Source organism: Nelumbo lutea, chromosome 4 (genome assembly GCF_056320005.1).
Source record: "Nelumbo lutea isolate HS-2025 chromosome 4, American lotus-T2T, whole genome shotgun sequence".
NCBI lineage: Eukaryota > Viridiplantae > Streptophyta > Magnoliopsida > Proteales > Nelumbonaceae > Nelumbo > Nelumbo lutea.
The window spans coordinates 81,559,631-81,585,205 of NC_142687.1; the positions used below are offsets into that span (position 1 = coordinate 81,559,631).

Genomic DNA, 25,575 nt, shown 5'->3' on the forward strand with positions numbered 1-25,575 from the left:
AAATGACTCAAATCCAACGTCAACCCGTACCGAGTGCTTTATTAAAGCCAATTGAAAAATGAAAACTGTGTATCTGAAAAACTGAAATAAAATTCAACCACTAAGCAACAAAATATGAATGAACTGATATTTCACATATAGTATCGTGATCGTCAAAGCTTAAGACTCTTTAGTTATAATCGGTCACAAGGACGAAATGTCAGTTACAAATTCTTTACCACAGACAGGGTTTATCCATACACAACGCCGTATGAACTGACATTTCACAGATGGTACCGTGAAAACTTAGAACTATTTTCGGTTTGAATCAGTTGTGAAGAACAAAATGCCGAACTGATACAAATACAAAATGACTGCCTACTTGAGCACTCCAATGCCACTTGTTCATGCATAAATCAATCTCTCCAGCGATGGCCACAGTTAGGGTTGCAGCAAACAAAAAACAGTGTCATACCTTCCTCACCTCTAGAAGTAGCCTGAATATACATAGAATTATAAAATTAGCAACGCAAATAGATATCTTTGATCACAATAAAATATAAGAATAATTTCCTATTAGTACCCTGTACTTTGGGCCTAATGCCACTTTGGTCCCCAAATTTTAAAATGCGACAATTCAGTACCCAAATTTAAAAAAATGACAATTCAGTACAGCCATTAAGTGGCATTTGAAAAAGACACAAATGCCCTTTAAGTGTCATCTAATTTTCTTTATCAACCATCCAAACATTGACAAATGATTGATTAAAAACACTTGAAGGGCATTTGTGTCTCTTTCAAATGCCATTTAACAGTTGATTAACAGCTATTTAACGGCAGGTACTGGATTGTCACGCTTTAAAAGTTTGGGTATTGAATTCTCATTTTAAAGTTCGGGGACCAAAGTGGCACTAGGCCCAAAGTAAAGGGTATTAATCAGGAGTTTTCCCTAAAATATAGCATTTTAGGTGTAGTGCAGAAACATGTAAACCCACATTAAAGAACTCTTGTATTACAAAATATTTAAATAAATCTTGTATCAAGAAAAAATATTTAAATAAATCAAGTGCCAATATAAAACAAAATGGATAAAACAAGCTGTTGCATCTAAATTCTTAGGTTTAGAAAGGTCATACAACATTTTTAGCAGATCAAATCGGCTCGCAGTTGAAATTTTATGTTGGTACAGGTTTACTAATAAGGTCGTCTAGCCGAGGAGACTTGGATAAATAATTCTTGGTGCTCCCACGATCAAAAAATGTTGCCTTTTGCTAGTAAGGCTCAGTTTTGAAAGAGTACAAATACAAATACGTAGAGTGCAAAACCTTGTATCTGCATATATTTGTATTTGTACTCTTCCCAAACTGAACCTAAGGTTGTCTAGCTGTGGAGACAGGCAAGTTGATAAAATTCCATGGAAACATTCCCAGAACTAGAAACAATTCCATTAAAATGCTACCAAGCACTGCCTAAATATTATAACCTAGGTATCTTCCACATTATGATATGGTTGGCAGATGGGATCCCAACAAGACTTTCTTTGGGGGCATTTTTCAAAAAAAAACTATTGAAACTTTGGATGGCTGTTATAACTTAGGGAAGACGCTAATACAAGATGGCATAAGTTTGACTAGGGAAGTGAACATGAACTATTAGAAAGTCCTATGCAGTAGTAGAATGTGAGGCTGTCAATAGAGAACAGTATGCTAGTCCGGTCATTCACTGGAATCTAAACCAAGGAAACTTCCACATGGCTAGTAAGTTTAGTGCTCAAAAGGGCCCCCTCAGTTCTTGACATTTTTGCCCCCACCCCCCAACACACAAAACACAAAGAAAAGAAACCTAATTCCATGAAAAGATTCAGTCCAAAAACTAACCCCATGTGTTCTAGATAAGCTCTGTTTTATGGGAAACTTTCAATTAAAAAAAAAAAAAAAAGAAAAAGGAAAGGAAAAATTAGAGGGCTGTTATTTAGGCTGTATTTGGTTTGTCCTACCTTTTCTTTCAAACCAAACACGACCTAAAAGCAAAAACTCTAATCCAAGATAATTTCCCCAAGTGGAATCCTTCTCTTGTCCCTCCTTATTGGGACCTAGACCTCTCGTAGGTTTTTTTTTTCTTTTTCCTGATAATAGGACTCATGATGAAGTTTAAAAAGAGTAGCTGGCATGTGGGTGTTGCCTTAACACCTGGATAGGATGTAATATTTTTATTTTTTTAATGAATTTTTATTTTATTTTTACTATAAAAAAGTCTAAATAGAGATGTAGATAGCCAGACTCGGCTAAGGGGAGTACAACCGACAAGTATATCGACAAGAACTCAAGAAGCAGTCAATACTCAAGGAATGCATTCAAATAAAAGTTGTGAAGTGGATCAAAATTTTAAAGCTCTTTGAAGCTTTTTCTACTGAAGACCTGCTTAGTGGAGTGTGATGGTGAATATTCTTACACATAGGACTACAGTCTCTTCACATTGAGTCCCACCAATAATAGGAGAGGTTAAACTAAACATTGCAAGGTGCAGCTTGGTAAAGGAAACTTGTGGTGGAGGGGGACTCGAAGGTGGTTGTGAAATGGCTGCAACACAAAACAAGGTCCATGGCATGTTGGGACTACTTAAAGGAGATGAGAGCCTTAGTGAGTTAGTGTCAGAACTAAATGCAAGTTTTATATGGACCTACAGATCAGCAAATGTGTAATGCCATGACCAGATAAAGGGTGAACAGGGTTTAGATGTTTTGTGGTAACATGCTTTAAGGAACTAAATGTAAAGGGAGGAGCAATGGCCAGCCTCACAGGAAGAATGCATAGATTCTATTTTGCAGATGGTTGGCATATTGTACATATTCATTCTTTTGTTCAATTAGTAAAAGGGTTAATTACTTAAACATACCTTGTGGTTTCACTAAACCACTTGAATATATACCCTGTGGTTTCCAGAACCACTTAAGTATACTCCATGGGGTGGTCCCACTCTCACTTAACACAAATAGCCCTCCATTTGTGAAATGTTTTGGGCCGTTTGCACTAGTCTAATAATTTTATTAAAATTCCAATTTTACCCCCCTTTCTTGTTTCTTTGAGATCATTCAGTAGAGGTTACTGCAGTGATTTAAAAGGTGCGCCTAGGCACACAGGCGAGGCACATTTTGGGGTATGCGCGTCGCCCAGGTCCTAGAAGCACCCCTTTCAAAAGGCGCACGCCTTGCGCCTCAGCCCAGGCATGCACTTTTTTGCTGTTTTTTGTGTCTAATGCCTGGGCCGGGGGCTCCGTCCCCGGACCCCCAACCACACCCCTCGAGGCAAGCCCGAACAAGTCTATGTTAGGGTCTGAAATTCTTATTTCTCACATAAAAAATAATGATTTTATAACTTTCATTGCCTTTTAAGAAGATATTTTATTGCAATGACCAGACAAGAATGCAAGATATTTTATAACTTTCATATCAAGTAGCTAAATTAAAAGCATACATTTAGTGAACCAGACAAGCAGAGAGCATTTCCTAAGTGGATAATTATTATCCAGGTAAAATGCCATGGCACTGCTTCTACACTGTGCATTAAAGAAAAAATACTAGGTCTCCCACAGTAATTATTTCACACAAATAATCTGTGGGTGCTGGTTAAATATATTCTCTTACCATGTTTGCTTTATACTTCTCTAATAAAGCATTTAGTCCAATTTTAGTATTTTTAATCCTATTAATTAATTTCTTTTATATATTGACATTTTAAATAACTGAAAGGAGTTGTGATGCTTTTACACTTCAAGAGGATTATCAAAGCAACCATCCCCCTTTTCCTGTGATACACAATACCAGCATTATCATAGGACATGGGACAAGTGAGAAGTATTCATCAAGTGTTCACTAGTGTCTGGCCATGTCATGCAATGTCAACCTCTAAAAATCATGACATGGCCATCCCATAAAATGAACAAGTTAAAACTAAAGCAAAAATATGATAAAAATGTATTTGCACATTATGGGACATGCAGATTCCCATCACACCTAGTCCCTAAACGCCAGCATCTCCCCCTACCAACCAAGAAAGGAAAAATAAAAAAAGGACTTCATCTTCGGGCACTATTTTCATAAGTTCATCTTCGGGCACTATTTTCATAAGTTCATCTTTGGGCATATCAGCATGCTGCAATAACTTAGGTAACAAGTGTCAACACTGCTAGATTATTTTCTAAGGTGTCCTGGTAATGCTACAAGTGTCACATAGCCACTAGACAAGAGTCAATAATGCCATGAATAATAGATTCCCAATCCAACATGGAACAAAAAAGTTTGCTGACTGCAAGCATATAGAATAGAATCACCATACTAATACTATCTGTAGGGGAAATTCTATCGTGGCCCCAAATAGTTTCTAAGTATTACCAATTTTCAGTTAAACTCCCATATGATTTTTCTGAAGACCATCAGTTTCAGTGATAATATTTCCCTAGATATTGCACCTATAGCCTCAGTATAGGATTAATCATGGTTCCCAAAGCAATCATTTTTGCATTCAATGGATGTCTTAACAGTCTGCTTAGAATTGTTTCTAGCAATTGCTAAAGCTTTAATATCATACTAGTACTTAATTATTTCTGTCACATCAATTTTGGACATGGCAGAGAAGCCTAGTAAGAAATTTATGTGGAAGAATAAGTACATATATATATATATATATATATATATATATATAAAATTTACCTGGAAGAAAACAGCTTCCCCATGATTACATTGTGCACATCGAACAGATTTTGTACGAGGAAGAGTTGGATCCGCAGCTACATCCTGCAATACCTGAGTGCGCTCACCAACAGAATGATGTATCTCGTTTCTGTAGACACAGTTGTTATCAGCAACTTCCTGCAATAAAAAAGAAAGGCTTCATCAGTTACTCCATTGTCCTCCACATATACAGGAGCTGATCCCAGGTACTCTATTTGAAACGTAGTTTCTATATGAGAATTTATTTTCTAGCATGGAAATCAATCCTGCCAGAATACTACGTAGATTTTTGAGAGAAATATTAAATTTTTCTTTAGTTGATACATATTATACATACCTAAAGACACACCTCTTTTCCCTAAAAACAACATGAAATCATGATGTATGGTAAGATTCTGAAAGAACTGTAATGAAAATTATCAACAAGACATCAATCGTTAGTACTTTGGTGCAAAAGCTGAAAATGTAGAGCCGATTCAAGAAAAGGAACCATGGCAGTTGATAGGAAGGCAAGAAATATTGTTGGTAAAAGGCTTGAATCATGCTTGTCAAGTTGAGTTCTCTTTACATCTTTTAGCCTTACACTTAATACATTTGGTACTAACATATAAGCCCCTATGGTTGAGCTGGAGGCAATGAACTTTGATGGTTCATCAGCACATTTTGAGACTTCAGCAGCAAGGAGAAGGGGAAAATGATTCTCAAAAGTGTCAACTGACCAAGAATATCAATACTTGTAGTGTCTAAATGGGGTAACAGTCATTGGCTAACTATGTCATATATTTAGTGTTGCCACAGAACTACTTTTTTATATAGAAGATAAGCTTGGAGATTATGGAACATTGGAACCATCACCTGACCTTGAAAATAAATTATAAAATTTACAATGATGCACATATACAGCAAAAAGAAGCTCATCACATTGAAGTGACAGAAATACGTATACAATCGTCAGAAAGAAAATGAAAACCTGCTATAAATCAACGAGTCTAGGAAGTCATCAGAGTCATGATAATAGCGTCCATCTTTAGGAGTGAAAAGGTTTTGTAGTGAGAGCTTTACAATAACCACAAGCAAAAGAAGAATGTCTTTATAGTTGGGACAAGGCATGGGTAGAAGTAAGAAAATAAGAAATGAGTTAACACTAATTATTTAATAGTGGATATGGCATTAAATAGAACAGAATGGCAAAATAGGATTTGATGATGCACAATCCGGTCGGTCTTAGCTGTCGGTAACCTTGCCTCTGACAGAGTTGAAGATGCCTAAAACAAGGAAGAAATTGGAGATTTCTGGGGAGAAACCCGGTGGGAATACTCTGAAGCTCAAGTTAATACCCTTGAGAAGGCAAGGGAAAATAAGGGATTTCAAGACCAGAGAGCACAAATACCACAAACCTCTTTCTCTGGGGAAAGGTCTTTTATAACCACCTGGTACACTCACTCCCAAATTTCTGCCAAGTCAGGTATAACCGCCTCTGTGGGGGGCAAACATAACTGCCACTGTCCTCTCTGTCAGAGCCGTCTCTGCCACAACTGAGATGGCGGTAGCAGGTGACCGTTACGGCGTGATTGCCATCTGTCAGACCCAGACCAATCACGTGTGCTGCCTCAGAGTACGGACCTGTCAGATACGGTTTCACAGTTGCGCAACCTAGAGCCAAGGTGCCGGAGTGGTGCGCGAGGTGAAGTCTTGAGTTCGAATGGAGTGCCTTGCTGTCCGAGGTGCCGGCATATGGTCCGAACTGACCCGAGGTGGGCTAGTCCGGGCCTTTGCCCCTCGCGGGCTTCTGTTAACCTCAGGATTCTTAGGGAGAGCTCGAGTTTCGCCTCCCAGGAAGTGTGGGTTCCTTTTGGGGAGCTCAGGCCTTTTCTTGGGGAGCTCAGACCTCTTATTGGAGAGCCCAGGAAGCTCGGGCCTTTTCTTGGGATATGGCCATGCTATGTCACCGTGCTGAGCTGGCGTTCCTACCAGGTCACCCGGTTTTCTTCCACGTGTCGCGCAGCCAAGGGGTTGGGCCGAATCTACCTCCATCAATTGCCCCCCACTCCCCATGCCCGGTGTCTTGACCTGGCGTGGGGAGTTCACGGACTGACGGGTGGATTCGCTCCGTGGCGTGCTTAGTCCAGCTCGGAGATTTCCCGATCTGACCCGCCGATGCTCTTGGCTCAACCAGGATCAGCGCGGCTTGACCAAAGTCAGCCCAGGTCACGTACAGCTCACGCGCGGACGTAAAACTATTTATCAACTATCAGACGTCAAAATTTCGCGCTAAACTGATTTCACCTCGGGGGTTGTGTAGCCAATTTCCCTGAAAGACGTTGGATGGCTTTGATCTCGACCGTTGATGCGCGGGTACAGCGGCTATAAATAGTGGGGTCCCTAGTCACTTTTCCTTCGCCAATAATCAACGATCGTTCCTTGAGCTCGCATCACTTTCCCTAGTTCGGTATCATCCCCTTGGTGAGTCCCCTTAGCCTTTTTCAATTTCCTTTCCTTTCCTTTTGCGATGTCTAGTTCGAGTAGTTCGGGTAGCTTAGATAACCTCTTAGAAGAGCCTGAGGCGGGGACCTCGGGTCGGGCTGACTCTTTTGACAGCCTTCTGGATGAGCCTAAGGAAGGGCCTCAGCCCGAGTCACCCCAGGTAGCCTAGAGTCCACTTCTCGTCGGGGTTGGATGCCGGACATGTTCGGACCCTCCACTATGACGTCTGAGAGACTTCGATCCCTTGTTCGTCAGTTCAACCTGCTCGGGGAGTATGCATATAGCTTACCTTCGAGCAACTTCCCTTGGAAGCACGGTCCAAATGAGATCCTGGTCTTCTAGGAGCAGCTCATTGCCGGGCTGCACCTTCCTCTTCACCCCCTAATCGTCGAAGTCTTGAACCACTTTGGCGTCTCAATCGGTCAGCTTCACGCGAACTCTATTCGCAACGTTGTTGGGACCATATCCCTCTGCTACGAATATGTTATTCCTTTGGACTTAGAAATTTTTTCTGCTCTTCTTATGCTCAAAAAACAAGCGAGCTTCCTTCCCGAGCACAAGCGGGCTTACTACCTGTCTCCCCGCCCAGGATCCAAACTCCTTCACAAACTTCCAAACAAGGTCCCGGCATGGAAGCGGGACTACTTCATGGTCCGAAGTGCTACGATGTGGCCGTTTCCTACTCAATGGAGGGTGGTTGTCCCTGATCCCGACGTCATGTTGGATAAAGACATGGCGGAGACCTTTCAGTCCTAGGCCCAGGTCGGGCTCGAGTGCGAAGAATACCTCTCGGAAGCTAAACTTATTCAGGCCGGTCTGAGTTCGGGTAGGCTTCTTTACTTAGTTTCCTTCTTCCCTTTTTTTTGTACTAATGTCGAGCTCTTTTCACAAGTATCATGGAGGCAGAGAAGACCCGCGATGCCAGCCTACTTGATGGAATGAAGAGGAGGAAGCGGGTCACCAAGCGTGCTCGCGTGGAGTCCGAAGCCCCGAGCCGCCCTCCGGTCATCAACCTGGATTCTCCGACAATGTTTTCCAGCTCGGGGAGCCAGAAGGGGGTTGGCAGTGTGCTGACTCCGAGTTGAGATCTTTGGAAGAGTAAGAAGGTCGTTTACCCAAGCGAGGTCGCGGCATGGTCCGAGCTTCCTCCAGGCCACATCGGCGCACGTGCTACGTCTCATGTCATGGTGGTAAGTTGACGCAGTTCCCTTTGTGCTTTTTTCCTTCTTTACTTTCTTGCCGAACTGACTTCTTGCTTGGCAGGCGAACTCCTCCATCCATGCCCTAATTATCAAATCAGAGAGGAGCCTGAAACAGGCACAGGCTGCCGAAGAGGCTTTGGAATCAGCTCATGAGCGGGCGCAAACTGCCAAAGAGGCTTTGGGATCAGCTCGTGAGCGGGCGCAAACTGCCGAAGAGGCTTTGGGATCAACTCGTGAGCGGGTCCAACGTCTTGAGGGCGAGACTTCAGCTCAGAGGAGTGAGTTGGAGAGGCTCCGAAGGGAGAACAGCGCCCTGAGGCTTGTCGTTAAACACCATGCGACCTCGAAAGGGGGCCTAGAGCACGAGGTGGAATACCTCAAGGCCAACATCAAGGAGAAGTCCGAGATCTTCTTCCAGGCCCTTGAGGACACCAAGGTGAAGGTCGTCAACGACTACATAGCGTCGAAGCGCTTCGATGACCTGATGGTGGGCTCATACCAAGGGGCTTCAAACTGAACCGGTGGATGATAAGGCATGCCTACCCCGAACTTGATATTCGTGCCATCACCACCTCGCATATCTCTTCGAAGATGGCGGCTGCGGCTGATGAAGATCCAGACTCTGACGACGAGGTTGACCCCCCGAGTGTTGCCGAAGTCCCTTCTGAGGGCAAGGGGGATGTAGTCCCGAAGTGATGTGTACCAAGCCTGTGAGCCCAAAGTGATATGTATCGAGCCTGCGAGTTCATTTTCTCTCTCTCTCTTTTTTTTTGCTTAGCAAGGCCATCGGCCATGCTGTTAGCTGACCTTCTAATCCACCTTATTTGAATCATCATTTCTTTAGAAGCCTACTTGAATCGCCTGAGCTCATTTCTTAACTGTCAAATTATTCTTTCCCCTTTCTTCAGCCACTTTATCACAATTTTTGAGTCCCCTCCAATAATCAATCTGTGAATCCCCATTTCTTTAGCTTTTTCAACACCAAGTACTGCTGCTTTCATTTCTGAACTCTCCACATCCCCATGCTGATTAGGACCTGAGAACATGGCTAACACATTTCCATTCTCTTCCCTTATTACCCCATCAATGCCTGATGGGTCCGGATTTCCCAAAGAGCTGCCATCAAAATTTAGTTTTTTCCACCCATCATTCAGAGGGGACCATTATTCATTTATAATAGATCTTCTAGATGCAGAACTTGCAATTGTTCCCCATGATCTGAAAAAGTCTTCTATCTTAAAATCAGCAAACAATTTTAGTGTCTTCACCCAGTGCACCACCCTTAGAGTAATCACTTCAATCACAACTTCTTTGCTTCTTTCTTTATCTTCAAATATCCTCAGATTTCTTTCTTCCCAAGTTGTCCAAACTACTGCAGCTCTAGTGCATCTTCCCATGATTCTGCCTCTTTAGAACACTTGAAAGTTTGAGAGTTAAAGAAGCTTTCCTGATTAGCAAGAGAAATCCAACTGCAACCAAACAGAAGGGAAAACCACTCCCAAATATGATTAACAAAAGAACAGGATATTAAAAGGTGAAAGGCAGTCTCACCAGTTTACATAAGGAGCACCTATTTGGGGACAAGCATCATTTTGGTCTTCTTTTTTTTAAGCAAATCACAAGTATTAATGGATCCATGGAAGACCTCCCAACAAAAGGCTTAGGTGGTATGGGACAAAACCAAACCTCCTTGACAGGGAAAGAAGGAGAGGAAGAGGTGGCAGCAAGAGAATTCAAGAAAGATTTGCAAGAGAAGGATCCATACTGATTTAGTGGCCAAACGCTAGAATCTGAACCACTATACCCCAGTACCGTTGAGTTTAGCAAGGTAATCAAAGTGGAGACGCTAGATAATTCAGATTTTCTTAGGTTTCTAATAAAGCCCAAGTTCCAATTCAAATTTGAAAGTGAAGAGGAATCGATGAAATCACTAATAGGTTTTCCTTTGAGACTAGAAAGAGCAAAAAGGGAAGGGAAAACCTCAGATAAGGGAGAATCCCCTATCCAAATGTCCTCCCAAAATCTGATTTTCTGACCCAAAACCAAACCATACCTTAAATGGGAGATAAACAAAGGAAGAACATCATGGATGGCCTTCCAGGGAGCAGCCAAGGTGGCATTTTGTAGACAGCTCGCATCCCTACCATTGGTTGACAACCAATGGATACTTGAGATAACTCTAGCCCATAACTTCTCATTTTCTTTAGGGAACCTTCAAAGCCATTTACTTAACAAGGCTACATTTTTCAACTTTACATTTCCAATTCCCAACATCCTAATAACCAACATGTAATAAACTAGAAGATTAGCCAAAGTGTATTTTATCAGCGTGATTCTCCCTCCCAATGAAATATAATTCATTTTCCAATTTGCCAGCCTTTTTTCAAACCTTTCCACTACTGGACTTCGAAAACTAATCGATTTAGGGTTTCCACCATGGGGTAACCCCAAATAACACAAAGGCCAATCTCCTTTTTCACAACTCAACATATTAGCCAAAGATCTCAAAGCACTCCACATTAATGCCAACCACCAAACTCCTTGACCAATTGATTCTCAAGTTGGAGATCCTCTCAAAAAGCCTCACAACTAATTTTAGATTTTCTACACTTTCTTGACTCCCCCCATCACAAAAAACCATGATGTCGTCTGCAAACTGCAAGTGTGAAACCAAAACTCTACCTCTCCCTATTGTCCAACCTTTAATCAATTGCATCAAGTTATCCTTTGAGATTAACTTGCCTAAGACCTCAGCCACCAGAGTAAAGAGAAAGGGAGAGAGTGGATCTCCTTGTCTAAGGCCTCTGATCCCTTCAATGAAATCAATTGCAGTGCCATTCACTAAAATAGAAAAATGGCACGTTTGCAGACAACCTTTGATCCATTTACACCATAGATTCCCAAACCCACACCTTCTCATTATGTTAATCAAAAAGTCTCAGTCCACTAAAGCATAAGCCTTTTCCAAATCCAATTTAATTGCCATTCCCTTCCTCTTCAACCTCTTTTGAGCCTCTACACATTCACTTGCAATTAGAATTTGATCAATAATCTGTCGTCTTGGGCAAAGGCCCCTTGGTATTGGGAAATAATAGAGGGGAGCACCTTTTTAAGCCTTAGAGACAATACCTCGGCAATTACCTTATAGATACTAGTCACTAAGCTTATAGGTTTGAAGTCTCCTAGCTTCTTTGGGATCAATGCCAAGAATGTTGAATTCATCCTTGGATTGATCACTCCCCTTCTATAGAATTCCTTGAACGCTTTCATCAAGTCATTTTTAATTATCTCCCAACAATCTTGATAGAAAGCCAATTGTGAATCCATTAGGCATAGGAGACATAGATCTATCGGTAGAGAAAATTGGGTGTGTTATCAGTACCTTACTAGAAAAGTTATCATGTAATATGTCCAAAGCGGAGTTTTATGGATACCAAATGTTCGCCTACTTGCCTTTCTCAATTATGTAGATTGACTTTTACCAACTTATATGACCTGAACATCATCCATGAATCAAATAGTCTCTGTATCTCTATCAGGAAGAAAGGCTTTGTCATTAGCTTGAAGCCAAATTCCTTTTTCAACTTTATGTTCCAATTTCCACTATGATTTTCTTGTGTATTTTGATAAAGACACTCTCCTTTGGCATTAAGGGAACTAGACTCAACCAATCGAGGGCTGGCTCGTTGGTGTGTTAGCTGGTTTGTTCCAGCATTGATGTGGAATCAAATCCTACAACCAGCACTTTGGGGAAAAGGGGGTCAGGGGGAAGTTGTTAATGGTGCATAGCACTGAAAACCCAAAAAAAGGAAGCTAGATTCTGTTCAATTACCCGTTTTTCTTGCCACCTCTTAATTCTTTTCATATTGCCTGAGTTTCAACCTTAGTCACAGAAACCTTTTCATCATCAACATCCATGCCTTGTCCCAACCATATGGGGTCGGTTACATGAATCCTGATGGAGGTAGATTCGGCCCGACCCCTTGGCTGCGCGACACGTGGAAGAAAACATGGTAACCTGGTAGGAACGCCAACTTGGCACGACAACATAGAACGGCCATATCCCAAGAAAAGGCCCGAGCTTCCCGGGCTCTCCAATAAGAGGCCCGAGCTCTCAAGCTCCCCAAGAAAAGGCCCGAGCTCCCCAAAAGGAACCCACACTTTCTGGGAGGCGAAACCCGAGCTCTCCCTAAGAATCCCGAGGTCAACAGAAGCCTACGAGGGGCAAAGGCCCGGACTAGCCCACCTCGGGTCAGTTCGGACCATATGCCGACACCTCAAACAGTAGGGCGCTCCCATTCGAACTCAAGACTTCACCTTGCGCACCACTCTAGCACCTTGGCTCCAGGTCGCGCAACTGTGAAACCGTACCTGACAAGTCTGTACTCTGAGGCAACACACCTGACTGGTCTGGGTCTGATGGATGGCAATCACGCCGTAACGGCCACCTGCTACCGCCATCTCAGTTGTGGCAAAGACGACCCTGACAGAGAGGACAGTGGCGGTTATGTCTGCCCCCCATAGAGGCGGTTATACCTGACTTGGCAGAAACTTGGGAGTGAGTGCACCAGGTGGTTATAAAAGACCTTCTTCCCCTAGAGAAAGAGGTATGTGATATTTGTGCTCTCTGGTCTTGAAATCCCTTATTTTCCCTTGCCTTCTCAAGAGTATTAACTTGAGCTTCGGAGTATTCCCACCGGTTCCTCCCTGGAAATCTTCAATTTCTTCCTTGTTTCAGACATCTTCAACTCTGTCAGAGGCAAGGTTACTGGCAGCTAAGATTGACCAGATTGTGCATCATCATTTGGCGCCGTCTGTGGGAAGACTTCAAAAAGCCTCCCCTAACCTTTAACTCTCTTCAAAAGAAAACTTAGCATTCATGGCTTCCTCCGGCAGTGACAAACGTAACGCCGACCTGAATGCTTTAGGAGAACACCCTCAGCCCGCCATTGTATGCATCGGGCAGTTCACCGTCCCCCTCTCGGCGGACGGAATCCCTAGCCTCAATGCGCCACGAACAGTGGCGCCTATGAATGTTCCCCTTCCCCCCTCTATCGAGTCAACCTTCGCCGAACCAACTGTTGTCCCTCTGGCGACCAACCAGAATCAGTTTGATGACTTGATGCAATGCATGCGGGCCATGCAAGCCCAAATGCAACAGTTTCAGCAACACCAACTCTATCAGCAACAAGTACTACACATTTTTCAGTACCACTACCAGCAGCAATTCCCCCAACTGCCTCAGAACCAACCACAGCTACCACCTCGGCACCCTGCTGTCAAGCAGGTCAAGCCCTCTCCTCAGGACGGGCGCCTTCACCGAGGGGAAGCTTCCCAGCCTCAGAACCCCTCCAGAAGCCAGGCCTCATCCCCTAGCAGGAGGGAGACTAACTACCCCCACCTCGCAGCTCGCCGACGGATCGAGAACCTCCCAACCAATCAAGTCTGCACCACCTCGGCACTCTAAGTTCGGGCTCCTGCTCGCGGAGAACCAATTCAACATCCTGGCCGCAGACTACCACCAGTAGTCCGGGCCCATTGAGCTCGGCAACACTGAAGCAAGCAATGCCAATACCGGGCCTTCCAAGCAGCAGCGGAGGCGCCAACGAAGTCGCCGAACTACCACCCGCGTTCTGCTCCAGCTCCGAGGTAAAGAAGAAGCAAGCTTGGACGAGGTAAAAGTTGCCCCTATTCTTTCAGTCCCTTCCCCCTTGTCATCAGAACTCCTCGCTGTTCCCATGCCCAAAAATTTCAAACTCCCTCCGCTAGACAAGTATGATGGGTCATTTGACCCCAGTGATCATGTTGATGCCTTCCAGTCCCAGATGCACCTGGCGAGAGCCAGCGAGTCCTGCATGTGCGTGGCCTTCACTACCACCCTCAGGGGAGTGGCCCGCACCTGGTATAGGAACTTGGCCCCTGGGTCGATAAGGAGCTGGACCCAGTTTGTGCAAGTCTTCACTGCACACTTTGTCACCAGCAAGCAATGCCCCCGAACCGAGGAGAGCCTCCTCGGGATAGTCCAAAAGGAAGGAGTCCATCCGGGGCTATATCAGGTGGTTCAATGACGCGTGCTTATAGATACCGCGTCTGGACCCAGCAGTACAGCTCGCGGTGGCCAAGAGGGGTGTGACGCACAAGGAGTTCAAATGGCACATGGTGGTCAGCCAGCCCGCGACCATAGCTGAATTCCTCAAACTCGCGGACAGATTCATAAGAACGGAGGAGGAGATCAACCAAAGAACTGAGGGTGGGTTTGAAAAAAGGAAGAGGGAAGGTGAACCTCCCAACCAAGACGACAGGAGGAAGAAAGACTCAGCTCGGGGGGCGAAGCCAAGCCAGCCATTCTGAGCTCCCATGGCAGATCGGGCGGACTACACGCCCTTGAATGCAAAGCGGGCTGAGATCCTGATGATGATCAAGGACACCCTGTACGTGAAGTGGCCACCTCGTCTAAAAAGGAACCCGAATGAGAGGAATAAAAATTTGTGTTGCTGCTTTCATTGGGACCACGGCCATAGCACCGGGCATTGTAAAAATCTCCACGACGAGATAGAGGAACTTATCCGTCGCGGGTACCTAAGAAATTTTGTACAGCATAATAATATTGTCGGCAGGGGGAGCACAATAGAGATGCCCCCGAGTCCAGTAGCCGGCTAGTAGAACAGTCACAGAAGCAGCCCCCGGAGGAAAGGCCAATTCGGGGATTGTTCATGTGATCGTTGGAGGATCGATTGTGGCAGGATGCACCACGGCAGCAACTCAGGCATCAACCCGTGAGGCCGCCAGAGAAGAACAAAATCCCCCAAAGCGGCCAAGGACGAAAGACCCCATATTCTTCATCGATGACAACGCGCGCGGGGTTCACTACCCCCATGACGACGCCCTCGTCATAAAGGTAAAGATCAATGACTTCGAGGTCAGGCACGTACTCATTGACTTGGGCAGCTCGACATATATTCTCTTCAAAGCCGCATTTGACTAGCTTTAGTTGCAAGGAAGTGACTTGAAGCCCGCGAACACTCCTTTGGTGGGCTTCAGCGGAGAAGAAGTCAAGCCCCTTGGGAAAGTGACAGTACATGTGGAAGTCGGCACATGGCCCTGCGTAGTCAGACTGACCCCCCCTCCCCATACAATGCCATAATAGGTCGGCCGATCACCCATGTCCTATGGGTGGTGGTCTCCACTTATCATTTGGCAATGAAATTCCCTATAGACTTCGGTGTGGGGGTAGCGCAGGGCGACCATCTCGAGTCCCGCAAGTGCTATGTCGCCACCCTAAAGGGAAAGACCAAGGTGGCTGACGACCTCGAACTGGAGCGGCCTATAGAGCAAGGCGAAGAATGAGCTGTGCCCACGGAAGAAGCAGTCGCTGTTCCGACCTCAGCCGCATACCCAACTCGGACGCTTCAGATTGGTGCTTCCGTCCAAGAACCCCTACGATCTGAACTGGTAAGTTTCTTACTTCAAAATTTAGATATTTTTGCATGGTCCGCGGCATAGATGCCCAGTATAGACCCGACCTTATAACTCACAAGCTGAATACTGACCCTGTAATTAGGCCCATTAGACAGAAGAAACGCAACCTAGCCCCAGAATGCTGGAGGGCGGTCGATGAGGAGGTCGAGAAACTCCTCGCAGCAGACTTCATAAGGGAAGTTCATTACCCGAGTTGGGTGGCCAACCCTGTTCTGGTAAAAAAGGCAAACGGCAAGTGACGCATGTGCGTCGACTACACCGGCCTGAACCGAGCTTGCCCGAAAGATTGCTTCCCCCTCCCCAGGATCGACCGCCTAGTGGACGCGACCTCGGGACACGAGTTGCTAAGCTTCCTGGGTGCCTACTCGGGCTACAACCAAATTAGGATGGACCCGGCCGACGGTGAAAAAACCGCCTTCATAACCGAGTTCGGCCTATATTGCTACAAGGTTATGCTTTTTGGACTGAAAAATGCTGGGGCAACCTTTCAAAGGCTTGTGAATAAGCTGTTTCAACCCTTAATTGGCACAAAGATAGAATGTTATGTAGACGACATGGTCGTCAAGACAGTTTTCGCATGAATTAATACAAGATTTGCATTCTGCCTTTCAAATCCCGCATCAATTTAGCATTAAACTAAACCCAAACAAGTGTGTCTTTGGTGTCACCTCGGGTAAGTTCCTAGGGTACATCATCAACCAGCGCGGTATTGAGGCCAACCCGGACAAAATAAAAGCCATCCTAGATATGAGACCACCCCGAAAAGTAAAAGAGGTTTAGAGGTTAAATGGCAAAATAGCCGCTCTGAGTCGTTTCATGTCCAAATCGGTAGACCGTTGCCTGCCCTTCTTCAAGGCAATGAAAAGCAAAGGGTTCGAGTGGAACCCAGGATGCTAGCTCGCGTTTGACGAGCTCAAAAGATACCTCGCAAGTATCCCAATTTTGACCCGACCCGAAGAGGGCGATATTTTAGAACTGTACCTCTCGGTAAGCGACGAAGTGGTCAGTTTGGTACTGATAAGGGAAGTAGATCAGGTCCAACGACGCATCTATTCTGTTAGTAAAGTATTGTAGGGAGCCTGGACGAGATATCCAGAGATAGAAAAGCTAGCCTATGCGTTTGTCATTGCGGCCCGTAAATTCCGTCCATATTTCCAAGCCCATACCATTATCGTCCTCACCGACAAACCCTTGAGGCAAGTATTGCTCAGGCCCGAGGTATTTGGTCGATTGACGAAGTGGGCCATCGAATTCAGTGAGTACGACCTCCAGTACAAGCCATGAACTGCTATCAAAGCCCAAGCCTTGGCGGATTTTGTTGCAGAATGCACATTCAGCTCCGAGGTCCTTAGCCCAGTTGAGCACGAGGCTCCCAGTTCGGGTGAGCTCGGTGCTCCCAGGCTGGTTGAGTTCGAGCACCGTGAGGTCGCATTCAGTTCAGTATCTCTCCTGGTTAGGCCAAGCGTGAACTAGGATGAAGAGCCTTGGATCCTTCACGTAGATGGCTCCTCAAATCAGTAGGGTAGCGGAGCCGATGTAGTTCTCTACGGCCCAAGTGGCACGAAACTGGAGTACTTACTACGTTTCGAGCGTCCAATAATGAGGCGGAATATGAGGCGTTGATAGCTGGGCTAGCCCTGGCGCAAGAGGTAAAAGCGAGACACAGTTATCTGTAGCGATTCCCAGTTTGTGGTCAACCTAGTTACAGGCGAATACGAAGCCCGCGAACCAACTATGATCGCCTACTTAGCAAAAGAAAGGAGGCTCTGCTTAACTTTTAGTCACACTTCATCAGGCAAATCCCGAGGTCAGAGAATGCTGAAGCCGATGCCCTGTCCCGATTAGCCAGCACCAATGACAACACCATGAGAACTGTGTACATAGAGGACTTACCTCGGCCTAGCATTCTCGAGGGAGCAGAAAGGTTGCTCTTGTCGCCCAAGCAGAGCCGAGCTGGATTGATCCACTCGCGAGCTTCCTGCTACATGGAACCCTCCCCGCAGACCGCAATGCTGCCAGGAGGGTAGAGTGCCAGGCAGCCAAATACGTCATAATAGATGGACAGTTGTATCGAAGATCCTACACACTCCCCTACCTGCACTGCTTGTGGTCTCCCAAAGCCGAGTTTGTACTCCACGACATTCATTAAGGCCTGTGTGGCGGACACCTGGGGGGCAGGGCCCTCGCTCAAAAAGCACTACGACATGGTTACTTTTGGCCAACGATGAAAGCAAATGCCGTTGAGCTAGTCAGGAAATACGATAAGTGCTAGAAGCACCTTAATATTCACCACCAGCCCGTCGCCGACTTCAAGTATCTCATCAGCCCATGGCCCTTCGTATAGTGGGGCATCGACCTACTCGAGCCATTCCCGCCAGCAACGAGTAGAAATTCCTAATAGTGGCGGTAGATTACTTCACAAAGTGGGTTGAAGCTGAAACTCTCGTAACAATCACAGCTTGAAACGTCCAGAACTTCTTCTGGAAGAACATAGTGTCGCTTCGGGCTACCCGGATACTGATCTCCGACAATGGCAAGCAGTTCAAAGACATCGGATTCCAAGAGTGGTGCCAAGACATGGGGATCCAACAAAACTTCACGTTGGTCGCGCACCCACAAGCAAACGGTCAGGCAGAAGTCACGAACAGAGCTATTCTCCGCGGACTAAAGGCCAGGCTAAATCGAGCTAAAGGGCTATGGGCGGATGAGCTGCCCAGCGTTTTATGGGCATACCGAACTACAGATAAAACCGCCACCGAAGAAATTCCCTTCAACCTCACCTATGGCACGGAGGCAATCATCCCAGCTGAAATCGAAATCCCCTCACTTCGGTTGGAAGCATACAACGACAATACCAATAACGGCGAGCTACGTACCAACCTCGACCTGCTCGACGATGTGAGGGACCTCGCGTACATCAGGACTGCAACGTATCAGCAAAGGGTAGCTCGGTACTACAACATCAGAGTCAAGAAGCGGAACTTCCGCGTCAGCGACCTGGTTCTCTGCAAGGTCATGGTACCTGAGCCTAGCGTTGGCAAACTCTAGCCGAACTGGGAAGGACCCTACCGAGTAAAGAGAGCACTCGGAAGAGCGTACGAGCTCGAGACCCTGGAGGGTAGGCAAATACCCCGAGCTTGGAACATCGACAACCTAAGGCGATATTACCTATGAGCTACCGAACTGGGCGGACTGTGAGCCGCTCCCAAAGCCTAAGGGCCAGAATGCCGAGGTAACAAAGACCTCGACACTACAAGACCCAGTCGCCTCTCCGACATGGGCAAAAAACCTAGGAAAATATCCTAAGGGCTAAAGCGCCGAGCTGAGGATGACCTCAAGACCTCATCAACGTAAAGAAGGACCCTACCGAGTAAAGAGAAAAGAGAGCACTCGGAGGAGCGTACGAGCTCGAGACCCTGAAGTGTAGGCAAATACCCCGAGCTTGGAACATCGTCAACCTAAGGCGATAATACCTATGAGCTACTGAACTGGGCGGACTGTGAGCCGCTCCCAAAGCCTAAGGGCCAGAATGCCGAGGTAACAAAGACCTCAACACTACAAGACCTAGTCGCCTCTCTGACATGGGCAAAAAACCTAGGAAAATATCCTAAGGGCTAAAGCGTCGAGCTGAAGATGACCTCGGGACCTCATCACCGTAAACTAAGTGTTAGCACCAGGAGAGCAGGCAACATGGGTACAGATCGGGCATATAGCCTTACTATGTTAACCCGCCTCAAGGAATCCCTTCGTTTCGGGAACCTAATCCTATGCAGCTCGGCAATATAGTCACTTCGGCAAAAGGAGAATAGTTTCACAACACTTAAACAAAAAAAGTACTTCATTACTAAATGTTTGCTTTACAATTCCGCCCACAACGTCTTGTTGTACATAACTTTTTAAATTAATAAATCTATTGTGTTGCTGATAAAAAAAGAATGCTAGTTTAGGTCATGTTCAGCCTCCATCTGATCAGTACAAAGTATCTAAATATCGAAATTTAATATTTGCGATAGCTTTGTCTCACATCCGAGACCTTTCACTGAACTGGTCGTTTAACAGCGACAACTTTCAATGAAAAAGAGTAAGCAACGCTTACCCGCATTAGAAATAATAAGTAGAGGGTCTCTAAGTGTTGTCTATGTAACAAGGCGAACATGAATATTAGGGCTTAACAACTAAAACCGACTTACAAGGCAAACCACATCAAGAATAAAGAAAACAAGAAACCCTGAGTGAAAAAAAAGAAGAAAACCAACCATACAAGGAGAGAAGAAAAGAAGGGGGGAAAGGAAGGGACCTGATGATCGCAGTTTCGACAGGCGTAGAGGAGAATCTTCTGCTCCTTGTCTTCCTTTGGGTAGAGAATGTTGTTGCTGATATTTTTTTTAACAAACAATGTAAACAAATAATAAATAAGAATATAAAAGATGAAATGGAAAATATTATCAATTGTAAAACAATGTAAACGTAGGAGAAGATGGAAGATGGGCGACAGGATGGACACTAACCACTCACGACAAAACTTCATAGTACTCATTTTGGATAGATGGAGTGGAGTTCTGCTGCAAACCCTTCTTTTTCTTCTTTTTTCCCCGCTATCTCGCGAGCTTTTTTAGTTTAGTCTGTCACCTCGCTTCACCTGCTCTCTACTCTGAGAAAGGAGTAAGATGTAAGCAAAGCGAATCAATACTTTTATTTAGTCTGGGAGACTCTGGTTTTGGTTTCCAGATGTAAATTTAGCGTTGGGAAAGTTGATACACTAATACACATTTATACTATAGGAGCGGCCCGCCTACTCACACCAACCTCACAGCATGTTAGCACATTGAGAACATCTCCCTATTTGCATGTAATTATTCGAATTTGGATTAGTTTAACAGGTTGTGCAACGAATGATGAGGTAGACCGGATTTGCTCCGTACATAGGGCACCTCACACGCACATCTTAACTTGCGAACATCTCTCGTGCTTGTAAGTAATTTTTCACGGGAGATATTCCCACAATGGATGTACATGTGAGGCGCCCACGTGTGAAGAGCAGATCCCATTCCACGCCAAAAGATGCAGGCCCATGTATTTAAATATAGGCGTGTAACCTTATCACTAGTTCTACAGTTCCTAGCACATTTAAAGTGTTCAGTTAAATCTTGCTCAATTCGATTTAGTTCAGATTGCATAAATGCATCAAACGTGGATGCTTTTTGGGACCGATTTTTAAGAAAAAACACGTTTCCAAAACCCGTTTTTTACAAAAAAAAAAAATGCTTCTGCCAGGTAAGCAGTGAGCAACACTATGTTGTTTGGTAAGGTCATTTTTATCACCATTTTTCATGTATGTACTAATAGGTAAGCACCACATAGGATACACATCAATCAACCATTGGGAGAAACGACGATGCATGAAATGCCAAAAATGCCAAATTTAGCATTTCATGCATCGGTGGAGTCCTGATTTTTTGAGGCATGCCTGATTTTTTTAGGCATGCCTGATTTTTTAATAATCAACTGAACCAAACAATGAGACACATGAACATTTATTGAAACACCTATATGGATCCGACATGGCACCATTTTTTTTTGAAAAATGGTCACGATTCCAAACATCCCCTAAATTTAAATGATATTAATCCATTCAACCCGGGTTGGATACAGATTTATTTCTTATTTATGACATTGCGGAATAGGAGTGTTCCCGGGTTGGGTTGGGTCGGTTTTTTGGGATTTTCCCAATCGACCCGACCTGGTCGAGTTAGCTAAGGTGGGAACCGAAACCGACCCACTGACAGGCCAAACCGACCTGGTCAGTTTGAGCCAGGTTGGGTCGGTTTCGGTTTTGCTCTTGTACAAAGCCAAATAAAATCTGAAATGGTTGATAATTTGATATTCAAGAGTCCAAGATAAATCTAAATTTAATTCAGGTAAAAAATAAAATCAATAAATTCATGTAAAAACAAGTGTCAATAATGGCCTTCTAGAGTAAAAAACTAGGTAAATCAATAAAATAAAAATTTAGAAATCTTTTAAATTCTAATTTAGGTAAAAACTAAAAAAGGACACCTAATTGAATTCTAATTGTAATTGCCTAATGGGCCTTCTAGAGTTCTAGTTCTAGTAAAAGTCTAAAAGTAGAAGACTAGTAGGAATTAGGAAACTACTCAAACTAGGAAGTAGGAACTACCAAACTAGTAGAATACTAGTTCGGTTCGGGTCAGGTTGGTTTCGGTTTTCACGCAAGAAAACCGAAACCAACCCGAGATTTTGGTTTATGTATGTGCCCAACCCAAAACCGAGTCAGGTCGGGTTGGTTACAGTTGATAATATTTTCCATTTCATCTTTTATATTCTTATTTATTATTTGTTTACATTGTTTATTAAAAAAAATATCAACAACAACATTCTCTACCCAAAGGAAGACAAGGAGCAGAAGATTCTCCTCTACGCCTGTCGAAACTGCGATCATCAGGTCCCTTCCTTTCCCCCCTTCTTTTCTTCTCTCCTCGTATGGTTGGTTTTCTTCTTTTTTTCAGTCAGGGTTTCTTGATTTCTTTATTCTTGATGTGGTTTGCCTTGCAAGTCGGTTTTAGTTGTTAAGCCCTAATATTCATGTTCGCCTTGTTACATAGACAACACTCATGACTCTCTACTTATTATTTCTAATGCGGGTAAGCGTTGCTTACTCTTTTTCATTGAAAGTTGTCGTTGTTAAACGACCAGTTCAATGAAAGGTCTCGGATGTGAGACAAAGCTATCACAAATATTAAATTTCAATATTTAGATACTTTGTACTGATCAGATGGAGGTTGAACATGACCTAAACTAGCATTCTTTTTTTTATCAGCAACACAATAGATTTATTAATTTAAAAAGTTATGTACAACAAGACGTTGTGGGCGGACAAAAAGTCCAATATATCCCACTAATTACATCACAGCCCCAAAGGTAACCCTAAATAGATCCACTAACTACAACATAGCCCAAAACATAGATTGTCGTTGAATTCCTTGCTTAGCAAGGCCATCAGCCATTCTGTTAGCTGACCTTCTAATCCACCTTATTTGAATCATCATTTCTTTAGAAGCCTGCTTGAATCGCCTCAGCTCATTTCTTAACTGCCAAATTATTCCTTCCCCTTTCTTCAGCCACTTTATCACAATTTTTGAGTCCCCTCCAATAATCAATCTACGAATCCCCATTTCTTTAGCTTTTTAAACACCAAGTATTGTTGCCTTCATTTCTGAACTTGCCAGCCTTTTTTCAAACCTTTCCACCACTGGGCTTCGAAAACTAATCGATTTAGGGTTTCCACCATGGGGTAACCCCAAATAACACAAAGGCCAATCTCCTTTTTCACAACTCAACATATTAGCCAAAGATCTCAAAGCACTCCACATTAATGCCAACCACTATGCGGGCTTGATGACCGCATAGTCATCAATCATTATTGAGTAAAAAAAACAATACATAAGATGGTTCATTTGATTTGCAATTGGAATTGAAATTAAATTGAAATCCTTTGAAATCGAAATTGAAATGATCCATTCTCATAGTCTATTAATCTATTTGATTCAGACAGGAATGAAAAACAAGAACTGAAATCAACAGGAATGGGATTTCATTCCTAAGAAATGGACAAGGAATGGCCATTCCCTCAAATGAGAAAATGCCATTGCTAGAATGAGGATGGGATTCCGCTTCCATCTAACTAAACAGTTGGATTCGGAATAACCTATTCCAATTCTGATTCCAAAACCCTGTTCCCAGGAACCAAACGGGCCCTAAAAAGTCATTTTGCTGGTTCCAGAGACAGGGAGCCTGGATTTGCCACTTGCCACGCTGTGTAAGATTCCACTTAGCCTGTGTTCCGTATGTAGTACAATACAATTGCGTTTCATTTGGGTTTAGAACGGGCCAAAGGATTTTGCTTTGCGTTCGTTAAACCTGTGGCTGTGGCCCGTCACATTCCAAAAAGTGGCTGCTGCTGTAGTAAAGGTCTTCTGGAATGGAAAGGAAGGAAAAATATCATCTTAAAGGTCTTCTGGAATGAGCCCCACACACGCTACGGTTCCACTTATGCCGCATTCTAAAACCAAACGAAACATTCAACCCACGGGCAGAACATGCCTTTCATTTACAAGTTTCTTATTTATGGTAAAAGCAATGTTTTTTGTATTCTTTTTAAGAGGAACAGGAGAGCCAAGAAAGCTTCATTTTTCAGATTTATGTGAGAAACAGGGAAAGTTTATTCTGTTAGGTGGGTAAATAACTTTCTCACCTAGAGGTAAAATATGGGACAAAAATGCCCCTTTCAATGATGGATTTTATGGCTAAAATGGGTATTACATTATTTAGCTAGGAAATAAAAGAACATGGGTAAATACACTTAGCCAGGTAAGTGTTTCCCGGGAAAAACTTAATCAAGTAATTGTTCTTACCTTACTAGGAAGTAGGAACTACCCGGATAAGTAACTTACCGGCTAAAATGGGCATTACCTTATTCAGAATAAGCAGATTTCCACCTCCTGTGGAACAAAAATCTTCAACCCCGAATCCTTCAAAAACCCTGCAATACAAACCAAAACAATTATTTTCACATGCCGATGAAACAAAGCTCTTCAATTCATACAAAACAAGCCACGATCCAACTTTAAGCCAATAACTAAATACCAAACGCAGATGAAAATGGCGATAGGGTCCACAACACGATGAAGCGAGAATGCAAACTTTAGTGAATATATTAAATCCAAATACCAACTTCACAGATCAGAATCAAGACAGTTCATTCAACTTCGTAGAGAGAGGAATGAAAAGAAAGAAAACTTAAAGAACAACACCTGGAACAATATGGCAACACGAGAAATAAAAATAAATACCAAGGAGTACAAGAACCCTAACATCAATTGAAAAAAAAAAAAACCCCAATCTTGATAAATCAGAATCAGAAAACTGCACATCTATTCAAAAGAACAAAACGATAATCCATCATCAAAGCGAATGAAAATAAATAAATAAGTAAAAACTCACGTTTCAATCCTTACAAACCGCAAAATCTAGGACATTAAGCCCTATATGGTAAATAAACTTTCAACCTAGATCTCCATAAAAACTTTCAACCTTCAGTTCGGAAACGCTAATTGGAGGCAAAATCATAGCTATCAGGGAAAATTCATTAAACGAGAATGCGGCTTCTTGTATATAGAAAAGGTTTCGATCAAATTAGGGTTTTCTACAGCGTTGACGAATAATATAAGGCGAGTAGATAACTAGATACTGAGGTAGGCCCTAACAAGATCGAGGTATTGAAGATTGAAACAGATACCTGCCAAAAAGGAAATCTCCCTCCGATCAGATCTTAGAAATACTTGTTCCGACGAGAAGGAATTTCAAATTTGAACAGCAGCCGCAGCCGCAGCCGCCTCAAAGATAAACAGAGTCGAGCGTATACAGATATACATCATTTTTAACAAAATAACCCTAAATTTTTTAACAACCGACAAATCCTCCTATATCGTTAGTATGCCGTTATAAACTTATAATCCGCTCACATGTGATGTGATTTATATAAAAAAATGGGTAAATTTTTTAAACTAACTATACCCTTCTTGTTGAGAATTAACCGAGGATAACCCTACTCTTTCTCACAATTGGCTAACTCTATTCTTGCCATTAACTTTGTCAAAACTCGTGAAAAATGACTAAATTGTC

The 25,575-nt window shown here is 43.7% G+C and overlaps 1 protein-coding gene across 4 annotated transcripts; it reads right to left on the minus strand.

Moving 5' to 3' along the window:
* Positions 1–115: 115 nt before the first annotated feature.
* LOC148861313 (DNA-directed RNA polymerases II, IV and V subunit 9A) lies at positions 116–25,575 on the minus strand. 4 transcript variants are annotated; one of them, XM_088985402.1, is made up of 6 exons: positions 25,190–25,575; positions 24,364–24,433; positions 20,382–20,524; positions 20,171–20,246; positions 4,688–4,846; positions 116–476 (listed from the first exon to the last, which is right to left on the minus strand). In XM_088985402.1, exons 3-6 carry the CDS (start codon positions 20,408–20,410, stop codon positions 396–398), a joined length of 345 nt encoding a protein of 114 aa, XP_088841528.1. In that variant the 5' UTR covers positions 20,411–20,524; positions 24,364–24,433; positions 25,190–25,575; the 3' UTR covers positions 116–395. The 4 variants fall into 4 exon arrangements, with proteins under 4 accessions (XP_088841528.1, XP_088841529.1, XP_088841531.1 ...); XM_088985403.1 differs by having other exon boundaries at positions 20,382–20,519; positions 25,190–25,402; XM_088985405.1 differs by having other exon boundaries at positions 24,895–25,201.